Source organism: Trichomycterus rosablanca, chromosome 20 (genome assembly GCF_030014385.1).
Source record: "Trichomycterus rosablanca isolate fTriRos1 chromosome 20, fTriRos1.hap1, whole genome shotgun sequence".
NCBI lineage: Eukaryota > Metazoa > Chordata > Actinopteri > Siluriformes > Trichomycteridae > Trichomycterus > Trichomycterus rosablanca.
Genome location: NC_086007.1, coordinates 8,007,274 through 8,028,591, shown reverse-complemented (window position 1 = coordinate 8,028,591; position 21,318 = coordinate 8,007,274). Strand labels below are relative to the sequence as shown.

Here is a 21,318-nt window from a genome sequence, read left to right as displayed (position 1 = left end):
AAAAACATAACACACTGTAATACAGGGCCCTAAAAATAGAAAACTGTTCACGTTAAGGCCAGAGAAAAGAGGACCCAATTAACAATGTGACTTTGTAGAAATTTGGTGTTGGGAATATAGAATACTGGAAAAATGTGCCACTGACCACATTCAGCCATGGAAACTAGGAAACTAGTGTGTTAAGAACGTAATGTCCTGAGAACATAGGGTGCTAAGAACATAAAATACTGGGAGTTAACAGAGTCTGGGGACAGAAGATAGGATAGAATTTCTAGGATAGAAGAAAAAATTAAAGGAGCATTAGGCAATAGGAACAGCTTGTGTTACATAAATGTTTTACCCTATTTTTAATTTTCCTATTTAGTCACTGTCAGCCCCAGTCTTCTCTGTCACAACTGGGAGAGTAAGGAAGAGCAAGTTCTGCTTTTAAAAGATGTGAAGCCAGTCACTGCCTTATGACTTAGAAATAAGCAGCTGTGTTTTATTGCATTGCGGCCACTGATTTCAGTTATTTAATTCAACCACAGCTTTATCCTGGTCAGAGTTGTGGTGGTAAAACGTGAAGATGAGATAAAATATTGTAGCGTAACATTAAACCGATTATTGGCAAGTGCTTATCGTATTAAATAAATGCATGAGGTTTTATTGTGTGCTACAGCCCTTACCCAGAGAGGATCTCCCTCTAATGGTCCCATCATGGCCATGAAAAGAGGCTGCTGCAGCAGAGCAAAAAGAGCACTGATCAATGACTGCAGCCCTGTCAGACTGCCAAACTGAGAGGAGGGGTACCTGCAGAACAGAGACAAGAACAGTTGGAAATTCCCTGCAAACAAGTTAACCGGGAAACATCTGAAACAGAGCTAGTGTACTCACACAGCAGCATATAAACCTCCAACTGCAGAATGAATAAAACCTCTCACAATAGTGTGTAATACAAAGGACAAGATCTAAAGGAAGAGCAAGAGTATCAGAGTCAGACTGTGAGTAACATAACAACAGCTTCACATCCAGTGTTTCCTAAACTGGTTTCTGTGACAAATGATGACTAACAGACACAAGCTTCAATAAGCACATTCAATGACATATCCTTCCACAAGATGTCAGTGCATCTGTACACTTCTCCCACTGAAACAACTGCAGTAACATGAGTGCATTTGCAGTATAGTGTGCTATTTACCTGAAGAGGCAGGTCACGCACTATACATGTGACCCCAAAGCCCACCAGCAGCAGGTTGGTAAAAATAAAAGCTCTGGTGGCATTGCCGATCTGCTGGATTTGCCTATCACGCTTCTTTGGCTGGGTGGGGTCCCTGAGAACAGAACACAATGCCTGAAATTAGTGCTAAAGTGTGTAATAAATAAATGGAAATGAAACCTGGTTGCAAAACAGCTGACAGACATTCAAATTTATTACATCACACACACAGTTTCAAAAGCTTTTCTGTGTTTCCCAGTGTTTCAACACAGGAAACAAGAAGTGCAAGCGGCTGAGCTGAATGTTTTAAACCCACAGGACTCTGATCACGCATCTGTGCCTTTGGTCTACCTTATATAGTGAAATTAAAACAATATGCTCACTTATTAGCAAAATATAAAGACATCAAATACGATTTATTGAAAAGCATATATTACACAGTACTCTGTATGCACTTTTCAAATTTTAATTAAATGTTAACTAGCTGATATAGTAGTGTGTAGCACTAGCATACATATAATTATTGTACAGTAGTTTCATAGACTGACGTGCGTCTTATTTGGAATGAATTAGTTTATGACAAGGGCATCTGTAATACAATTCAGCCAGTCTAAATAGAACTTAAGTCCACCTACAAAACAGAGCACAATTTGGCCACCAGATGACACTGATGTGACATTTATATCATTTTAAAGCATCAAATCTTTTCCACAGATTGGTTTATTCAGGAATTTTAGAAGCTGTTTTCACATTACTACATTTAAGGCATTATTAACAAACAAAGTATAAATTTTCACTTCTTTACTGCTCAAAAATGGATAAGTTCAACAATAAGGGCACTGTCCAACTTACTTGGCAACCTGCTTGTCATTCTTGTCCTCACACTGTTTTAATCTCCAGTCCATAATGTAACCGATCACTGGAGCGGTCAAGAGACACAGCAGCTGAAGCACACCGAAGATGGAGGTGTACATGCTCACTGTGCCAGAAAAAAATGCCAGAAAAAAAGAAAAAAATATATAAGCATGTTATCTGACAAAAAATTTGACATAGGAGTGGGTGGATGAATGAATACGGTTGTGAGTTATGACAAAAAATATAGTCTCTAATCCAGGCAGGAATCCATCCAAGCTTTCATATGGCAACAAAAATCAATGTCAAAAGTAGGAGGAGAAGGAGGAGGATGTAAAGGACAGATTAATGGATGCACGTTTAATTTAGTGTGCAATCTTACCAACTTCCATTCTATCCACTGAGAAGACATCAAGAAGCATGAGAACGGAAAAAGGAAGCACAAAAAGACACAAAGCAAGAAGAGTTAAGGCCACTAAATTACCTTGAAAAGCTCTGATCATTTTCTTTTAAACAGTACCTATGTTTATTTTGCAAAATTATGACAATGTGCATATTGTAATGTCTTATACTTTATTTTATTTTATTTAATTTTTCCCCTTTTTCTCCCCCTTTAGCGCATCCAATCATTCAATTTGCATCGTGCTTCCTCTTTGTCTATGCCGAACCCTGCCCTGACAGAGGAGATCGAAGCTAACCCATATCCCCCCCGAAACATGAGCAGCAGCCGGATGCATCTTTGCCACCCGCACATTGATGAGTTTGGCGCCACCTAGCGTTGCATGCGGAGAGACACACCCTAAGGGCACTCTTCCTCATCTCTTGTGCAGGCGCCTTTAATTAGCCGGCAGAGGTTGTATTCGCATTCTGACAGAGAGAGACCCACATCCGGTTCTTTGTCCCACCCCCCAACTGAGCAACCGGCCAGTCGTTGCTCATACAGCCACTCAGCTTCGAACCGGGGAGGCAGAGCTGGATTCGAAACGATGTACTCAGAATCCAGCTCTGGTTGCAGCGTGTCTTTTTACTGCTGCGCCACCTGAGCGGCCAGATGTGTTATACTTCTGTTTTTTATTGCCACTGTCCTTATTTTTTTATTCACTGATTAAGAAATAAGTCTGACTAACAGTTTCTAGTTTGGCTAATAACTAGTACTTAAGGAGTGCACACTACATGAATGATTGCTCAGAATTTCAAACATGCTTGAAAACATTGTAGGCTGGGTTGCTCAGCTGTGCATATTACACAAGTCCTGGTAAGATTCTAGTGCAGAATCAGATCGAAAACAAGTGAAAACTTAGACACCATCCCAAAAATAGGTTGCAGGCTATAAAAGTTAGGTCTCAAAAACATAGTGTGCACTAGTCACAAGGGAAATAGTAGAGTAGATAGATAAGATAGATTGATTTGATTAATCAGCTTTATAGTGCATCAAAGTAAAAAGAAGCACTAAAGAAAAAAGAAAAAGTCAAGACAGTCTAAGCTTGTGATAAATGTAGAGATCATAGGAAAGGGATTTGGGGGTGCAAGTACCTATTGAAGAAACATTGGGGTCACAAAATTATGGTTTACTCAAGTTCAGTTATAGCTGTTTACAGTTCCATTAACTAAGTAAATGGAAAGGGTCTTGTGTTTGATCATCACCTACAATAACTGTTTATAACTGTTCATCATGTTCACCCCATGTCTCTGTACTCCAGTTTTTTTCTCAAGTCCCAAAAACAAATAGAATATGGTTCAGCGTAATCTTTGCTTCTAGGTGTAAATTAATTACTAAGTGTGCTAGTGGCTTTCTGCCAGTGTTTTCAGGTTAAGGTGGTTAGTTTAAATACATAAATAATGTTTTTATGTCATTTTAATTGTCTTTTTAATGGATTATGAGAGAATACGTATGTGTCTGCACATGACACAGATGTTTTGGGACAGGTCAGTGCAGGTTCAAACTAAAGCATTCACATGTTTTTACTAGCCGTTTAATGTTCAGTTTTATTCAGAGTTATTTTCATGCTATCATTGGCTATCGCTAATTATTCCTGAACCTACACCTAGTTGTGAAGAGCTCGCACAACATGATTGTCAATCATTCTAAAAAATATTAGAGCCTCTGTAACTGATTGCCGAAGGGGAAAATCATGTTGACGAACTGCTCACACTACACAAGTAAACATTTAATCAACAAACAACCCATTATAAAAATGTTTCATACACACCTCTGCTGAGATCTCCATCAGTGAGGGACTCTAGGATGCTGTTCATGGCTCCCATGTAAAAGATGAGTCGTAACTGAGTGACGCACATGGTGATGAGGCTGAGCAGGAAAATGGGGCTAAAAACACTGCGCATGAACGACTGGGCTAAAAAAAACAGAATAAAAACATGTTTACTACAAAGCAAGTGCTTATACAATTTTAAGTACACCTGAACATGCTTTTACATTATACAATAAGATACAAATTAACACATGTATTGTATATGCAATAATAAACTGGTAATATGTCCCAAAATGATGACAAGAACATATCTACAGCTTTATCAATTTTAGAAAATCAGCATCTAGGAATATAGATAATATGCAAATTAATTATGCCCAGCACCATTCCAACCTATCGGTTACTTGAATATCTTGATTTGGATATGGTATTGCTAGTGGTGTATTAAATAAATAAAAAATACAGGCCACATTGATAAAATTTGAGTCTGAAAAGGCAACATCTGTCTTAGGTCATTGTCGATATATTTACAAATGGGAACAACTTGTGGTACTGTATGTATGTAACATTACCACTAAAGATAGTAGACTACTTAGTTGCTGGTTAACCTGCTTAGTTCTCACAGTTAAGTATATTTCACAGTCTTAACAAATCTAAAGATGTTTAACAATCTTGTTTTTACATTCGGGGGAACTGAGGTGCTATCAGTGGAAAAGTACTGCAGTCTGATTGTGTTGACCCAGCAAAGCCGAGGCCATATGTGTGCAGGCAAGGGACATCGAGAAATGCTTATTTAATTATCAAGCGCCTGTTCAAATGGAAAATAATTGTACACGTGCCCAGATGGCAAGGTAACAGATAGACACTGACAAGGTCCATTACAAAAAGGAAAGTTTGGGTAGTCAATGATCAGCTAGTTCTGTTGCTGCAAACTCTCAGTGATTGTTGCGAGAAAGGGCTTTATGATGCTGAGCACAGCTGTGGTTACTGTTTATTGCTCAGAACTTAAGGAATTTACTTCTTTTATGCAACTGCATGCACACATGTTTATAGCTTTTAGTAAACACACATGAATACCTGGCAGTACAAACACAGCCCAAGCTTTTTATGAACAGTTGCTTTCAACACACCACAACAACAAGTTAAGTGGCTTTACGTCGTATTAGTAATAAAAAAGCAAAATCCCATATTTTAAATTAGAACACCCCCTTCCTGGCATACTATCTAAATAAACTATAGTATTTATTACCAACATATATAATTTGAAACACTGCCAAATTAAAGTAGCTTGGCTATAGTTTTCATGCTGGTATGAACCTGCAAGTTTACCTGCTTTAAAGAAAATATCTTGTCTTACAAACATGAGACAGAAACCCGTATGTATAACAACAAAAACATGTTTATCTACATAAACATTTTTTTCAGAACACACATGATGGTCAACCAAAGCAAACCATGAGGCAGTCCTTTTTGATGTAACAAGGCCCCAATGGTATCACATGATGCTACATCAGCTATTTGTGAGGATATTTCAATCACATTTATAGGGATCAATACATGACACATGGCTTCACTAAACTGTTTTTTTAATTGCTGCGTCACAGTTATCATGCACCATGTGAATGTGGTGAACCACAGTTCTGGCAAAGCCCAATATCTCATGCCAACCCTAGCCCTGGATTCACACTATTGTTAGAGGGCTTTATAAAACACAGTGTGAATTAATTGCATGGTCCATCTGGCATAAATTAGCCATACGGACCTCAATTGTGAATTAAAGACCCAGATACAGGTGTAGAGGGGCTGCAAAGTCTGAAGTGTTAAGTGCAGATTGGACTTATTGTGTGAATCAGATGGTATTGTTGGTTGATGGTTAGTGCAGTCAAAGTGCACAGAGCTCTTTTGCTAGTATAGCTGCAAACTGGCCTCAATGACCTCCACTAACGAAAATACCCTACTATTTAAATGAAAGAGTTTATTTACAACCATTCATTAGTTATTCCCCTTACATGCTGAACTACAATAAGTGTCAGCTCTGAATATAAGGCTCCGTAAATCACTTGGACCTTGGCAGATGGCTGGCTGGTAATAGGCTGTCCATCTTGTTTGTCCTGACTAATGTGAGCCTGAATAAGTGTGGCACACAGCAGGACTACATAAACAGTTTCAAGTCTGAATGGCATTTGCAACAGTATTTCCAATCCATTATGTTAAGAACAAGGTTAAAAAATTATTTGTGGTTGCAGGTTGTAGCTCCAAAGTGGAGCAGATAGAGTTTAGATTTGTCCAAATTTATGAGAGTCTTTCCTGCTCCTTTCCCTAAAACAATTTGATATTTAGCACCAAAAATGTTTTTATACTTTCATCATTAGTAGCACAAACCAATAAATACTTACATTCTTCTGCAGACTTGCACTGCACATCTAGGTCAACAGTGGACAAGCACAGTTTGTTGCCTTCCTGAGTGGCCAGCATTTTGGGCTGATTTTTCATGGAGTTTCCAACACTGAGTCTACGCCCCACGGTTGTCACCTGCCTGTAGAACTGCTTGCCTGTGATCTTATGGTCAAAGCCCAGCCAGCTAAACTTGATCTTCACACTGGTAGTAACAAGAATCAGAGAGACAATGAGTGAATTTACATGTATATAACAGTTAAATATTGAGTCTAAGCAGTTATTTGATCCCTTGGTTTACACACTTTTAAATGGTGGTGGGAAAACTCTGTCTAAATGTGTCAGTAATTAATTAAGTAAGTAATTAGATATCACAAAAAGGTGGTGTACATACCATAGTGAACCTGTTTACCTTTCATAAGAAAACGTGGGAACATTACTGCTTGATCAATAAGATAAAAAGATAAAAAAAATATCTAAATCGTTAAAAATCAGTTTAATAAGTTATTGGTAAAAATCTTTGCCGTTTAAATTATTTTTGAGTTTTTATGGTGGACAATTGTTGTTTCTATTTTAATTCAAATACAGTGGCTCTGTCTGAAATCACATACTATTGCACTAAGTAGTATGACAACTTAAAATGGACTCTATTGATAAAGTACCAATTTCACACAATATTCTGTCTGATGTGAGCAAAATAACAAATATTTCACATAGCAAAGTTATTAAAACATAACCACTGCAAAAAAATTACGTAATCAGAATGATTACTGGACAAGAGATAAAAGTAGCAGGAATGAAACATGAGCCAGATGAAAAGACAATCTGTGGAACACAATGTGTGTGATCAGGAAGGACATGCCGGTGACATGAACTGGACTAAGCAGAAACGTACGTGTAGTCCATGTCCTCTGGTCCAGGGAAGGGCTCCAGAGGCCAGTTAAAGAAGCAGTTGATAAAGACAAGGCCAGCACAACCAGCCCACACAAGCAAGATGGTGATAAATGCAACCCCTAAGTCGTAGATCACCTAGGAGAACAAAATATATCAACATCACCCATGTTTACTTATGTACTGGAGCATGCTTTACACCATGAATGTGGTATTAATCCCTGTACCTTAATGCCAGGGAAGGTGACAGCAGACGAAGCATATGATCCAATCATGAGTGCAATAAAAGTAGAGCGTAAATCTCCAAACATGTTGGGAAGCTAAAAAACACACACAGAGAGGGCATACAGGGTCAAATGTCATAAATTAACATGCACAAAGACTTAAAAACAAACAAAAACAAACAAAACATTGATATTACAGTATTGAAAGTTCAGTTTTCATGGACATTTGTAAATATTGCATCAGTAACAGACAAACAGAGCAACATATTACTGAGAGGCATTTTGTTCCAGATTTGTTTGCATGTTGTACATGAGTCCAGCGTTGAGAGAGGGAAAGTGAGAAGGAGTTCAGAAGGTCTTACACAATGATAGTAGGGATAAAAAAGAGAGCACGGCCTGTTCCTATTTGTAGACTTCAGATAAACAACTGTCAAACAGCTTGTAACTCTTAGAACAAAAAAACACAACCAGTAAAAACAGAACAAGGCAGTATAAAAATGTATGATTTTCCCTGTTTTGGGACGTTCACAAACTTGAATTGTACATCAATGTGCCAGACTGTGAAACATTGCATCTTGTCTATAGTCGGCAAATTGTACTTAAAGTCAAAGTTCACCACAGTCTTTCCAAGAATTCACCCCTTCCTTCTCTGTATCCAAACCCTTCAGGCAGGAACTGAGGCTCCAGACTGGAACCCAAGCCAGACGTCATTCACTGGCTCTAATTAGAGGAAAGGTCGTTCCCTACTTGGAAGAGCCAAAACATTCTGAATGACAGTGGCAAAAACGTTACAGTGTCCTGAAGTGAAAAACTTGTCTGAGCAGCACTACAGATGATGAGAAGAGAGGAATGAGAAAAATGTTCTTGTGCAAAACGTGAAAGAAGTAAAAGAGTTAAAGAGACTCTTTTCAAACAAAAAAAAACAAGATTTCTACGACAGATGATCAACGTGTCAGTGGCTCCTGTCTCATAATACATAAAATAAAGGTTTGTTGTTGTCCACAGTGCCATTTTATTTACATTTTACTTAGAATATTATATTAGTAATGGTATATTTATAGAATACATTATAGTTCCTAATGTTTACATTATCATTTATGGTCAGACTATCGCACCAAATATTTAGAATTCTGGATGTAAAAATAGCTAAAATCTATTTCATTTTTTTATATATATTTTCATTATCACAATAAAGTATTGCATAAGAATGTTATTTGTGGTAAAACTACTGGGATTAAGTACTGGTGTCTTTGTGACTAAAACATTACCGCCTTGTTGTTTCATGCCCTGCACACCTTGCATTGCACATGTGTGGGAGGGTTGCTGAAACTAAGTGAGGCATCACATGACAGACTTCCAGTAAAAACATGCAAGTAAAGGAGTTGTCATTACACAGCTAATAGCTTTTTTATACTCACATACATATTTTTACTAATAACTTAGTTCCGAGTCTCAGTGGGTCCGGGTTTAGTGCCACCCAATAACACTGGGTGTGAGATGAGAATGCACCTTGGACAGGGTGCAATTCTAGTGAAAAACAAAGCTGGGACTTAAGCTGAGACAGAGCTGAAAGGTGCTGCAACATCAGCTGGGTTCCCCAAAAAAAGATAAGGACTACTGGCATCTACACCAATGGAAAACAAGACCAGATTGTGTAGGGATTTTTAATGTTTTGCATTGACTCTCACTATACTTGCATAACCTAACTCTGAATACAGCCCAAATGGTAAAGCTAATACAAGTAATGGTAAAACTAAGGACATGCAAAAATTTAAAACGACATGTCAGGAATGAATTTGTAGAGCAGAACAGAATAAGTCATACAAACAAAGAAATTAAGAGAACAACCTCTCACACTCTAACTAAAGAGTCTTGAAACTAGGGCTGCACGATATTTCGTTTCAGCATCGACATCGCGATGTGTGCATGCGCGATAATCACATCGCAGGACGTGCGATGTTACTTAATGCAAATTAAATCAAATACGTCATGCTAAAACTTTTTTGCTGCTTGACACAAAACGAAAATTCACACCGTTCTCATTTTCCATGACATATCTACCAGTGTGTTCAAAAACCTAGTGAGCTGCCTTGCTGTACTACATAGGCAGGCAGCTGTACATAGGCAGCTGCCACAGTAGAGAGGATCCTAATAAGTCAATGACTTAGAAGGCAGGTTATTGGAACGTCCCCGATTCCATCGGGTTTCGTGTTTAGCATTTAGCATTTAGCATCTTGCCATTAAAACCAATGGAATGAGGTGGGACGGCGCTAACATGTCAACATAACATCTCGATTCGTGTACAGAAAACTGTTACATTTGCTGACAAGCTCAAACTTGCAAAGAAAAACACTCGTTAAAAATTAATAATTATTTATTTACGTTTGAGAGAAGAGATGCCGCAGTGTATTCTGGGATTGACTTCATCACTAAGGACGCTTTCGAGTCTCACTCGTTCTGCCTCAGCATTGTGCTTAGTAACTAAGGCATCTAAGTAACTAAGAAATCTCGGATTTGGAACAGGTGTATAGCTGCTCTTTTGTTTGTATAGTTTTTTTTAAATAATGTTTACTAGTTTTTGATTGTGAAATAAAATTTTAAATGACCAATTTTGTCAATCCTGTTAATTCCCTCATGTGATATTGAAGCTTCTTAGTTTAATGCTCAGTTTCAACCAAGTACAAAGATGTAGCTTGTCATAATCTTTTGTATCCCTTGTAGGCACCACCCTTTTTCACAGATGAGCCCCTTATTTAGAGTAAGATACATGCATTATTAATATTATTAATAATGTGGTGAAAATTCCTGCATTTTTTTAATATCGCAATATAATCGCAGGAAAAAAAAATATCGCAATGTCAGTTTTTTCCAATATCGTGCAGCCCTACTTGAAACAAAAAAAAGGAAATGATATAAACAAAAAGGAAGTAGAGGAAAGAAGACTAGTAGAGACTTTTTTTTTTTTTTTTTTTTTTTTTTTTAATTATTATTTTTCTCCGAATTTTCTCCCCAATTTTTCTCCCAATTTTTAGCGCTTCCAATCTGTCTTCCGCTGCTAACAGGCACACCAGACCCGCATCCAAGGAGAGCACGCCGCTGCCCCACGCCTCCTTTACACGTGTACAGCCCTCCTCTTCTCGTCCGTGCATTCTGCACGGGCGTCTCTTCTGCAAATCAGGGTCCCTACACAGCGCACGAAGACCCACCCACCCACCCACATACCCACCCACCCACCCACCCACATATAGTCCGGTCCCCCACCCTGCAGGCACTGCCAATTATGCCCGCCAGATGGCGCCCAGCCGACCGGTGGCAACACCGAGCCTCGAACCGGGAGGTTCAGAAACTCGGTGCTGGTGCGTCAGCGGAATATCCCGCTGCGCCACCTGGGCGCCTGACTAGTAGAGACTTGTCAAATCCTGACCATGCTGAGTCAGGTCATGAAAAAGAGATCCCATGTTTTTTTCTGATAGTACAGTTTAGTCCCAACTCTGTCTATATTAAAACTTCACTGCAGACAAAGCAGACAAAGTTATTTCAATCGCTACAATGTACATCTAACCGGCACCATGGTCTAGCATGAAAAAGTAAATCAACATGCTAGTCAGATAAATGGGTGATAGAAACGGTGTGTATGATAAACACCAGAGATGTGTCTTGTGCACACATTGTACTTTGGCTTTTCAGTTTCCATCTATGTGTGCTTCTGTCTGGAGCTATTATTACTCATCTCATTCTATCTTACATCAACTGCCCCCATCTTTACCCAAGCCCAACCCCGCTGCTCTTTCTTATTTTTTTCTTTCAGCATAACTAAGCCTGTTTTTTTTTTATCTGCACACAATCAAACATGACTGACTGCAAGTCTTTTTTTCAGACCGGCAGGGCACAGGATGAGTCACACTACACCTATAGCGCTAGTCAGGAAAGGAATAACATAGAGCGTGAGATGTAAACATGGAAACTGATATTGGAGTGCTAAATGTGGAATCAAAACAGGGGGATGGGTGGGATGGAAAGGGAAGGGAGATAGCTGAAGAAAGCTGAGTCAGGGTACTGAGGAAAAGCCCAGAGTGTTACTTGATGTGGGATCTTTTACTCATAGTTAAAACCCTCCTCCCCCTCCACAATGGACCTACTGCTTGCTGTCCTTGCCTTGCTTACTGCAGTGGGTACACCTTGTGCTAAGTAGGCATAGTAAAACAGGAAGAAAAAAAGGCTAGAGATAGCAGGAATTAAATGCCTAAAAACCAAATTAAAAACAAGACTGCGTGTCATTATGTGCTTACTTGTTTAAATGTAACAATCTATGGCAGATCTTGTTCATCAATTATGAACAGATCACTTTCTGCTGTATTTTAGTTTTTGATTTAGGTCAGCGTCTAGTTGGCCAGTCTAAGTAGCATAATGAATTCTTTTTTTTTTTTTTTATGTGCTTAAAACACATTTAGAGAATTTGGGGGAAACAATACTATTAATATAGTTCTTGAATTGCCATCGTTTTAAATATTTTGCTCAGTATTTGAAAGATTGTAAGTTATTTGAACTACAGAAAGTCCAGGTGGTTTTCCACAATCCAGCTGTAGAATAAATATACAACCCAGACTTAAAAAGGAAGCCTCTAAAGAGAAAGTGTGTCAGAAAAGACAATCTTCTCAGCAGTTTTAACCTTTTGACTCTGATCAGCTGTGTAAAACACACTGTTATTCAAAGCAGCTGTGGCATGCTTACTAAAAAACAGCAGCTGCAACAGCTAAAATAACTAAGTGTAACACTGCAGCATGTTCTTTCACATTTTTGGACACATATAAATAAACATATACACATCTCAGTAAACCTGAGCAGGAACACAGCTGTGGTGAGACAAAATGAGATCTACGAAAGTCAGTAAGGGTGTCAACATGAATTTAAGTAGAGGTTAGAAATGGCATCAGAGCGTTCAGTACAGTGTGAACTGTGTACTGTGTATGTACAGGAAACCACACTGATCTCTTTTATGCAAACAAACTGCCTGCAAATTCCCACCAACTTTAACTTCACTAACCTGGATTGTGGCACTACTGCTATCAAGGTCTGAATTTTGTACATGTCTTCTGATAAATGTGAACTAAGCCCATATAATAACAGGGTTTATTCACCTGAATGTTATCTTAACAACAACCCTAAACAATTATTTCCAGTCCTACCAAACCATTATTTCAGTGCACTTTATTGTATTTTTTACTTGATTTTAAAGGAATATAAAAATTTTATAACCTTATTATCCATAATAACCAAGAGAAGAGTTTTTTTAACAACCATGAAAACTCAAGCTTATTTACAAGCATTTAGACCCTTTACTATTGCAGTGCACATTGTAATCTATCCTTACTGCTTTAATTATCCTTGAGATTTGTCTGAGACATCCTTGAAAAAAAAACTCCTCTTGTTTGCACTAAAACTCAAATTAAGGCAACAGTTCACCTTTCAACAGCCAAAACAACAATGCTTTTATTGTTTATTGTTTTACTGTCATCTTTTGCTTCCTTTGTAATTTTATAATTTTATTATCGTTCTAATGCTTTGGCAACACTGTTTTTTTTTTACAGTCATGCCAATAAAGCTACTTTAAATCTTGAATCTTGAATCAATGCAGAGGCTTTGGGACAAGTCTGTGAATGGCTTTAAGTGGCCTAGACAAAGCCCAGACTTAAACTCATCAAACGTCTGTTAAGAGATATGTAGATGGCAGTTTACATACACTTGCCATCCAACCTGATGAAGCTTGAGAAGATCTGCCATGAGGAATGGGATAAACCTCCCAAATCTAACTGTGCAAAGCTTGTAGAGATGTATACAAGAAGACTTGCAGATGTAATTGCTGACAAAGTGGCTTCAGTAAGGTATTGAATGAATGGCCTGAATTTTTGATTTTTTATTAATTTTAGAAAAAAATGTTTCCTTTGGCTGATTAAGTATAGATTGGTCAGTAAAATGGCAATCATATTAATTCGAAATCAAATACCTGACAAAAATACCAATTAATCAGAATGTTCCATTTACAAAGAGTTAACCAATTGTCAATCCCATTTTTATTGTCTAAAGAAACTGACTACACTGCAATGTTCCTCTAAATAAAAAATGCATAATTCATAATTCTGTGGTGTTTTTGGCTCTTGCCCGAAGCCCAAATCTAATGCAGATTGCAGACACAGCAAAGAAAGATGAGAAAATAAAGACTTCATTTAAAAACCGAGCCAGAAAGATCCAGGACAAGCCTTTGCACTTACTGTAAGGGAGGTGAAGGTCATGCACATGCCCCCGAACCCGTTCAGTGCCAGGGCAGTAAAGATCAACACTGAGAGATCTGCAAGAGTAAGAGAATTACAATATCAGACTCACCAGCCAAAGATAAAGTGTTAACAGTTGCGGCTATTGTCAAAACGCAAACAAAATTCCTGTTCTTACTTTTAGGATCACTGGCTCCATAAGCAATTAGGATACAGGACAGAGCAAAACTAGCACTGTAATAACAGAGAATTCATATTAAAGAAGAGTCCACATTAGAGATCTGCAAGTTACACTATATGGACAAAAGTATTGGGACACCTCATCTAATTTTTGAATTCATGTGTTTTCGCCACAACAATTGATAAGTGTAATAAATTTGTTAAATAAAGGCAATTTCCTGTTCCAGAATGACAGTGCCACTGTTCACAAAGCGGGGTCTATTAAAACATAAATAAAAGCTTGGTTTAAAAAATCTCCAGTGGCCTGAACAGAGCCCTGATATCACCCCCACGGATCAGCTTTGAAATGAACTGGAACATTAATTGAAGCTTTCTTGACCAACATCAGTGCCCAGCCATACAAATACTCTTCTGACTGAATGGGCACAAATTCTTACAGACATACTTCTTGTGAGAAGCCTTCTGTTGTTATAGCTTAAAAGTTCACATAGAGGTCTCTCTATTTTAATACCATAACACCAATCGTTTTTGAATTGGGACGTCCAACAAGCTAATGTCCAGATGTCAAAATACTTTTGGTCATCTAGTGTATTTGCAGTTGCAGAACATTCTAGGCAGTTTCTGAGTGAAACCCAAGTCTACTGCTCTTCCTTACCTGCCAAGCAAGCGAAGTTTTCGTGGCCCATATTTATCCATGATAATGCCCAACGGCAGGGTGATAGCACTTAGGAGGAAAGAACCAATGGTGAATGCCAGGTTCAGCATCTCGTCCTGCTCTTTGCAAATAGGCCAGCCATTCATCTGCAAAAACTCCTCATTTTCTTCGTTTGCTGGGCTCCCTGTCACTTCATCTGATACATTCAGCATTGTGCTGTTTGTACTGTTATCTAGAGGATCAGAAACACATAAAAAACAGCAAAAAAACAATAAGAAGCAGGCAATATAGTCAAACCAGAAAACCATGATTCTTGAATTTTGTTCTGTTCTAAGAAGATTTTTTACACCTCTACAGTTGTTTATAACATCTAATAAGTACAGTAACAGTGCATACTGGCATTTCAGAAGTATAGCTGCTCTTGTGTATTCTCTAACAGTCTTTTGTTCATAATTATTGGCAAAGTTATTAATAGAAGCTTTCATTGTACTTGCCATTGTACAATAAAAGGCTAGAAGAGCAGACAGGCTAAACAATTCTGTCTTCAACCCCCTTCTTAAAGAATCGCTCTCTCTTTCAGATGATCTGTAGGACTGTGGTAGGAGAGAAGCCAGGAAGCAGGAAGACAGGTCAAGCCAAAAGGCACAAGTAAACAAGTGTCAAATATAGAAATGGTTTTGCTGTGAACTCAATCAAACTCACACGTATGTTGTTTCCATTAGAAGTATATTGCTTCACACACACACTTAAATATTTTTATTAACCCTGTTTTTCTACCTAATTGGTGATTTAACCAGATTATGATCACACTTTGGCATGATAATACTGTATATTGCAAAGAGTTGTCAAGCCCCTTTCTTGTGACACAAAGGCATCCACAAAAAGCAGACTCAACAGCCTTTTTAAAAAAACTAGTTTAACCAGTGTGTAGGCTAGAGCTATGATCATATGACCATAAGTGACAGAATGTCTAGTGTGTTTCCTGGAATTAACGAATATTTATGACTGACAAAACAACAGAGTCTCACTTGTTAAGCAGGACTGATTTGCAGCCCAGCGAGTCTTCAAAAGCATGAGGCCCCATGAGCCAGTTACTCAAAAACAAACTGCAGCTGGGCAGCGAAAACTCTTGCTGAGTAATGAAGGAGCCCTGTGCTCCTACTGATTTAGCCTATGGAGCTTACAGGAGTCTCAAATCTCAAAGCTTAGAGAGTTAACACATTTTACTTCCCCCACTGGACAAAATAATAGAAAAAGATAAAGGCAGATGACGCACTGCAGAGTTCTGTCACAAGCTTTAATGTAAACAAATTCTCAATGCAAGCAGATTCTTGGCCTACTGCATAAAGAAAAAAATCATATTCAGACTTGGCCAAGTGCTGACCGAAGTTAACTGAAACAGGAAGGTGTGGGCCTCATGTGTGACACAGGATAAAGATGGTTACTGTTTAGACGCAGATCTGAGCAACAGTACATTTGGAAAAGATTTATGAATGCTTCTATTTTGCTTTTTTTCTCAAATATCCTTTACAAATATAACATTCATTTACAAATCATATTACACACATAACAATATAAATAAAAAATGTACCTGAATTTAAAAAAATATTACTATTTGGTATGTCCTCCCTTTTGCAATCAAGCTTTTAATGGCATTCAATAACATCACAAGATGCTCTTTAAAATATTGTAAAATCATGCTGGGACAAATCAGAGCTGTATGAGGTTTATATATAATGTTTATATATCATGTTTACTCATATAAAGTTTTGTATTTAATTACAATGCAGCACATTTTTATCACATTTAGCACTGCTAATTAGCATTCATCCCAAAAAATGCTTCAGGCAACATTCATCCCATATGAAAACTGCCACAACATATTTCAAGAAAAGACAGATGTTTATGCAAATGAATGATTTTCTGTAAATAAATAAATAAATAAATAAACCCACAAACTTCTTCAGACACAAAAAAAAGAATTTGATTAAAAAATAACTGTGATGCCTGGTTACTCATAAAAGCTCCTGTAGGTGTAATTTATAGGTGTTTCAATACTTGTGTAGCTCTTGTGTCTGCTCAGGGTCACTGGGTGCTTTCAGTTATGTTTGTTGTTGTCACATGCGACTGCTGCTTCTGTCTGTCCTCATAACACACTGTCTAAGGGAGCAGTGTTTATTTTAACAACCCTAGGCCTACTACAGATATTGCTTGGGGCTAGAAACAGCATCTTAAATATCACATTTGGGATTCACATATATCTGCAAATACATTAATAGTATAAGAACATGATTATTAAAATATATATTTGTGCATGAATGAATTTACAATATTGGCTGTTGTGTTGAACTACATGTTTCATCTAGTACATTCACAGATCACTGACTTTTGTGTTTATCTTTTTATCACCTTTCACAATGGGCCAAAGAAATGCAACCAAGAGTTTCTGAATCCCCTGTACACAATCAGTTCTTGATTAATAAATCATCTCCTTTCTGTCTGGACAACATTATGAGATATTGTTTACATTTTAATACAGAGCCAATGTGTGCACTTAGTACTCTCTGACAAGAATAAGCAAAATTAGCCAGCACATTTTCAAAACAGATCGATGCAACACAGACCAGGTTATTCACCCAATATTTTTGTGCATGTTGTACTACTGAATTAGTCTAGCTTTCAATGAGACTGAATTTCTGGTGCAAATTGTACATTGTCACCTTCTATCAAGCAGGAACTGATCAGTAATTTTATTATTCCAGCACACAATGCTGTTTCAAGTAAAAGTAAAATATTTTCAACAATGAAGCTTCACAGGTGGTACTGTGCAATTAAGCTGAATTAACATCATTGTTAGAGCATTTGTGGGACAAATTCTTGACCAAATTAGTCAAAATTTAGGCTGTCAAATGTTTTACTATGAAGGTCATTGAGTTAATAATGATAGCTTTAAGACAGCCTGCTCAGAATGGCTATAGTTTTGTTTTTATAGCGGGCCATGGTCAAGGACGGATTAAGGATAGTCTGGGCCCCTGGGCAAAGAGTTGCCCAGGTCCCCAACACCCCCTTCCCCCCCCCCCCCCCCCCCCTCCAAAAACATAAATAAATTCATACATTAAACAACCTGTCAATAACTAACCCTTACACAAGAATCTATTTTATATAAGTTTCTTTCTACTCTTCTTTCTTGCAAAGTCATCCACTAATTCATCAAAATTAAGCTGTCTGACCAAATCTGATTCAATGGCCAGAAGTGACAGTGAGTTCAGGCGGTTTTGGCGCATCCTAATCCTGAGTTCATTCTTAATACGAGCCAGTTTTGAGAATGAACACTCCCCTTCACAATTTGTGATAGGCACAGTCAAAAAAAGTCTAAGTGCTATGTAGACATTTGGAAAGGTTGACTGTAAATTCAAATTTATCATGGTTTTGAGCATGGACATTTTTCTTTTTCTGTTATGAATGATTTGTATTGTATCAATTCATCTGCCAGGCTCATGTTCAGATCTGAAGGATATGCTGCAGCGAGTGAGTTAGCCTTTAAAGTGAGCTCACTGTTGGACATATTGTCAGGCATGAAAAGAACATCAAATAGCTCAGTTAAGTGTGTGTATGCATTCAAACGGTGGTTGAGACAGGACACAAGTTTGTCAATGACAACATTGAAAGTTTCGATCCGAAACTTGTCCTTTCCGTTAAATGCTACACCTGGCTCTGCACTATCATCAGACATAATTTTGCGCTTCTTTGTACGCTGGAGGTCATGCCTGTACTCTTGGGAGACAGCAGTGGTGACATTTAAAGCTGCCCCTTCAAACACCTCAAAGTTATCTCTCTGTGCTGCCACAAAGTCTCGTAAAGACAAGAGAAGTTGTGTAGCTGTACATATGTCAATATCATGCTTCTGCAGCTGCAGGCTTGTGGCTTGGAACCTCTGTAGTATTGTGTCCCAGAAGTATGCCATGAAGGCCATCTCCAACGTGTCCAATTTGTCACAGAGTGCAGAGGCTTCACTTCGAGTTACACATTTCTCCTCCATATCTTTAGACATATCATTCAATGCCTCTCTCAGTTGTGCATAATATTTCCAAAGAGCCTTAGTTGACTCAGCTCGTGCGCTCCATCGAGTACCTGACAGTGATTTCAGTGTGAGTTTGATATCAGTATCACGGAAAACCTTTCCCCACCTGTGTGTAGATGATGCACAAAATGTGTACATTGCCTGTACAAAGTCAAAAAAACATCCAGCTTCTGGGCTACTGTCAACAGCATTGACACCAACTAAATTCAGTGAATGTGCTGCACAAGGGACATAACAAATCAAAGGGTTTCTTTGTTTAAGATGAGCTTGGACTCCATTGTACTTTCCTGACATGTTACTTGCATTATCATATGACTGGCCCCTACAGTTGGATAAGTCTAGGCCCAGATTCTCCACCATAGCAACGACACACTCTGCCAAACTGTCCCCACTATGGTTTTCAATACATGTCCGTCATTATTAACAAACCTGAAAATAAAAGTAAGTTGGTCCACATGAGCAAGGTCTGGAGTGGAGTCAACTATAACAGAGAAGTATTTTGGCTAGGGCCCAAAAGCATGGCTAAGGGCCCCAAAAGCATGGCTAGGGCCCCCAAGAGGCCCTGGGGTCAAAGTCCCTAATAGTCAGAGGATCCTTAAAATGGAGGGCCCTCAGAAATAAAAATATATTGTATCATAAATGTTGATAGGCATCGGTCAGTAATCCAGCCATGTATGGCACTGTCCCAGTCCTCCTAGCTCGAAGTAAAAAAAAAGATTACTGTTAGGGGTCAAGATTTTCAAAGTGACCTGGAGAACATAAGTGGTTTTTTAGGGTTACAGGGAGAACAAAAGGCCAGAAGCTCGCCCGGACCGCACAGGAGCCTCTCCTCTACGAGACGCACCGTGTGGCACTGTCCCCGTCCTCCTAGCTCCAAGTAAAAAAAAAGATTACTGTTAGGGGTCAATATTTTCAAAGTGACCCGGAGAACATAAGTGGTTTTTAAGGGTTACAGCGCGAACAAAAGGCCAGAAGCTCGCCCGGACCGCACAGGAGCTTCTCCTCTACGAGACGCACCGTATGGCACTGTCCCCGTCCTCCTAGCTCCAAGTAAAAAAAAAGATTACTGTTAGGGGTCAATATTTTCAAAGTGACCCGGAGAACATAAGTGGTTTTTTAGGGTTACAGGGAGAACAAAAGGCCAGAAGCTCGCCCGGACCGCACAGGGGGCTCTCCTCTACGAGACGCACCGTATGGCACTGTCCCCGTCCTCCTAGCTCCAAGTAAAAAAAAAGATTACTGTTAGGGGTCAATATTTTCAAAGTGACCCGGAGAACATAAGTGGTTTTTTAGGGTTACAGGGAGAACAAAAGGCCAGAAGCTCGCCCGGACCGCACAGGGGGCTCTCCTCTACGAGACGCACCGTATGGCACTGTCCCCGTCCTCCTAGCTCCAAGTAAAAAAAAAGATTACTGTTAGGGGTCAAGATTTTCAAAGTGACTCGGAGAACATAAGTGGTTTTTTAGGGTTACAGCGCGAACAAAAGGCCAGAAGCTCGCCCGGACCGCACAGGAGCCTCTCCTCTACGAGACGCACCGTATGGCACTGTCCCCGTCCTCCTAGCTCGAAGTAAAAAAAAAAGATTACTGTTAGGGGTCAATATTTTCAAAGTGACCCGAAGAACATAAGTGGTTTTTTAGGGTTACAGCGCGAACAAAAGGCCAGAAGCTCGCCCGGACCGCACAGGAGCCTCTCCTCTACGAGACGCACCGTATGGCACTGTCCCCGTCCTCCTAGCTCGAAGTAAAAAAAAAGATTACTGTTAGGGGTCAATATTTTCAAAGTGACCCGGAGAACATAGGTGGTTTTTTAGGGTTACAGGGAGAACAAAAGGCCAGAAGCTCGCCCGGACCGCACAGGGGGCTCTCCTCTACGAGACGCACCGTATGGCACTGTCCCCGTCCTCCTAGCTCCAAGTAAAAAAAAAGATTACTGTTAGGGGTCAATATTTTCAAAGTGACCCGGAGAACATAAGTGGTTTTTAAGGGTTACAGCGCGAACAAAAGGCCAGAAGCTCGCCCGGACCGCACAGGGGGCTCTCCTCTACGAGACGCACCGTATGGCACTGTCCCCGTCCTCCTAGCTCCAAGTAAAAAAAAAGATTACTGTTAGGGGTCAATATTTTCGAAGTGACCCGGAGAACATAAGTGGTTTTTTTTGGGTTAGAGGGAGAACAAAAGGCCAGAAGCTCGCCCGGACCGCACAGGGGGCTCTCCTCTACGAGACGCACCGTATGGCACTGTCCCCGTCCTCCTTGCTCCAAGTAAAAAAAAAGATTACTGTTAGGGGTCAAGATTTTCAAAGTGACCCGGAGAACATAAGTGGTTTTTTAGGCTTACAGGGAGAACAAAAGGCCAGAAGCTCGCC

General features: G+C 39.1%; 1 protein-coding gene across 1 annotated transcript in view; it reads right to left on the bottom strand.

Annotated features, from left to right (window-relative positions):
* The window catches only part of slc43a2a (solute carrier family 43 member 2a), a 30,063-nt gene that overhangs the window by 2,394 nt on the left and 6,351 nt on the right, over positions 1-21,318 (bottom strand). Inside the window, exons 3-13 of the mRNA XM_063017383.1 lie at positions 14,871-15,102; positions 14,214-14,269; positions 14,036-14,112; positions 7,770-7,862; positions 7,547-7,680; positions 6,654-6,856; positions 4,258-4,401; positions 2,048-2,174; positions 1,178-1,310; positions 874-947; positions 666-789 (exon numbers count right to left, since the gene is read on the bottom strand). Coding sequence (XP_062873453.1) covers positions 666-789; positions 874-947; positions 1,178-1,310; positions 2,048-2,174; positions 4,258-4,401; positions 6,654-6,856; positions 7,547-7,680; positions 7,770-7,862; positions 14,036-14,112; positions 14,214-14,269; positions 14,871-15,102 — 1,397 coding nt within the window. The remainder of the gene's footprint in view (positions 1-665; positions 790-873; positions 948-1,177; positions 1,311-2,047; positions 2,175-4,257; positions 4,402-6,653; positions 6,857-7,546; positions 7,681-7,769; positions 7,863-14,035; positions 14,113-14,213; positions 14,270-14,870; positions 15,103-21,318) is intronic.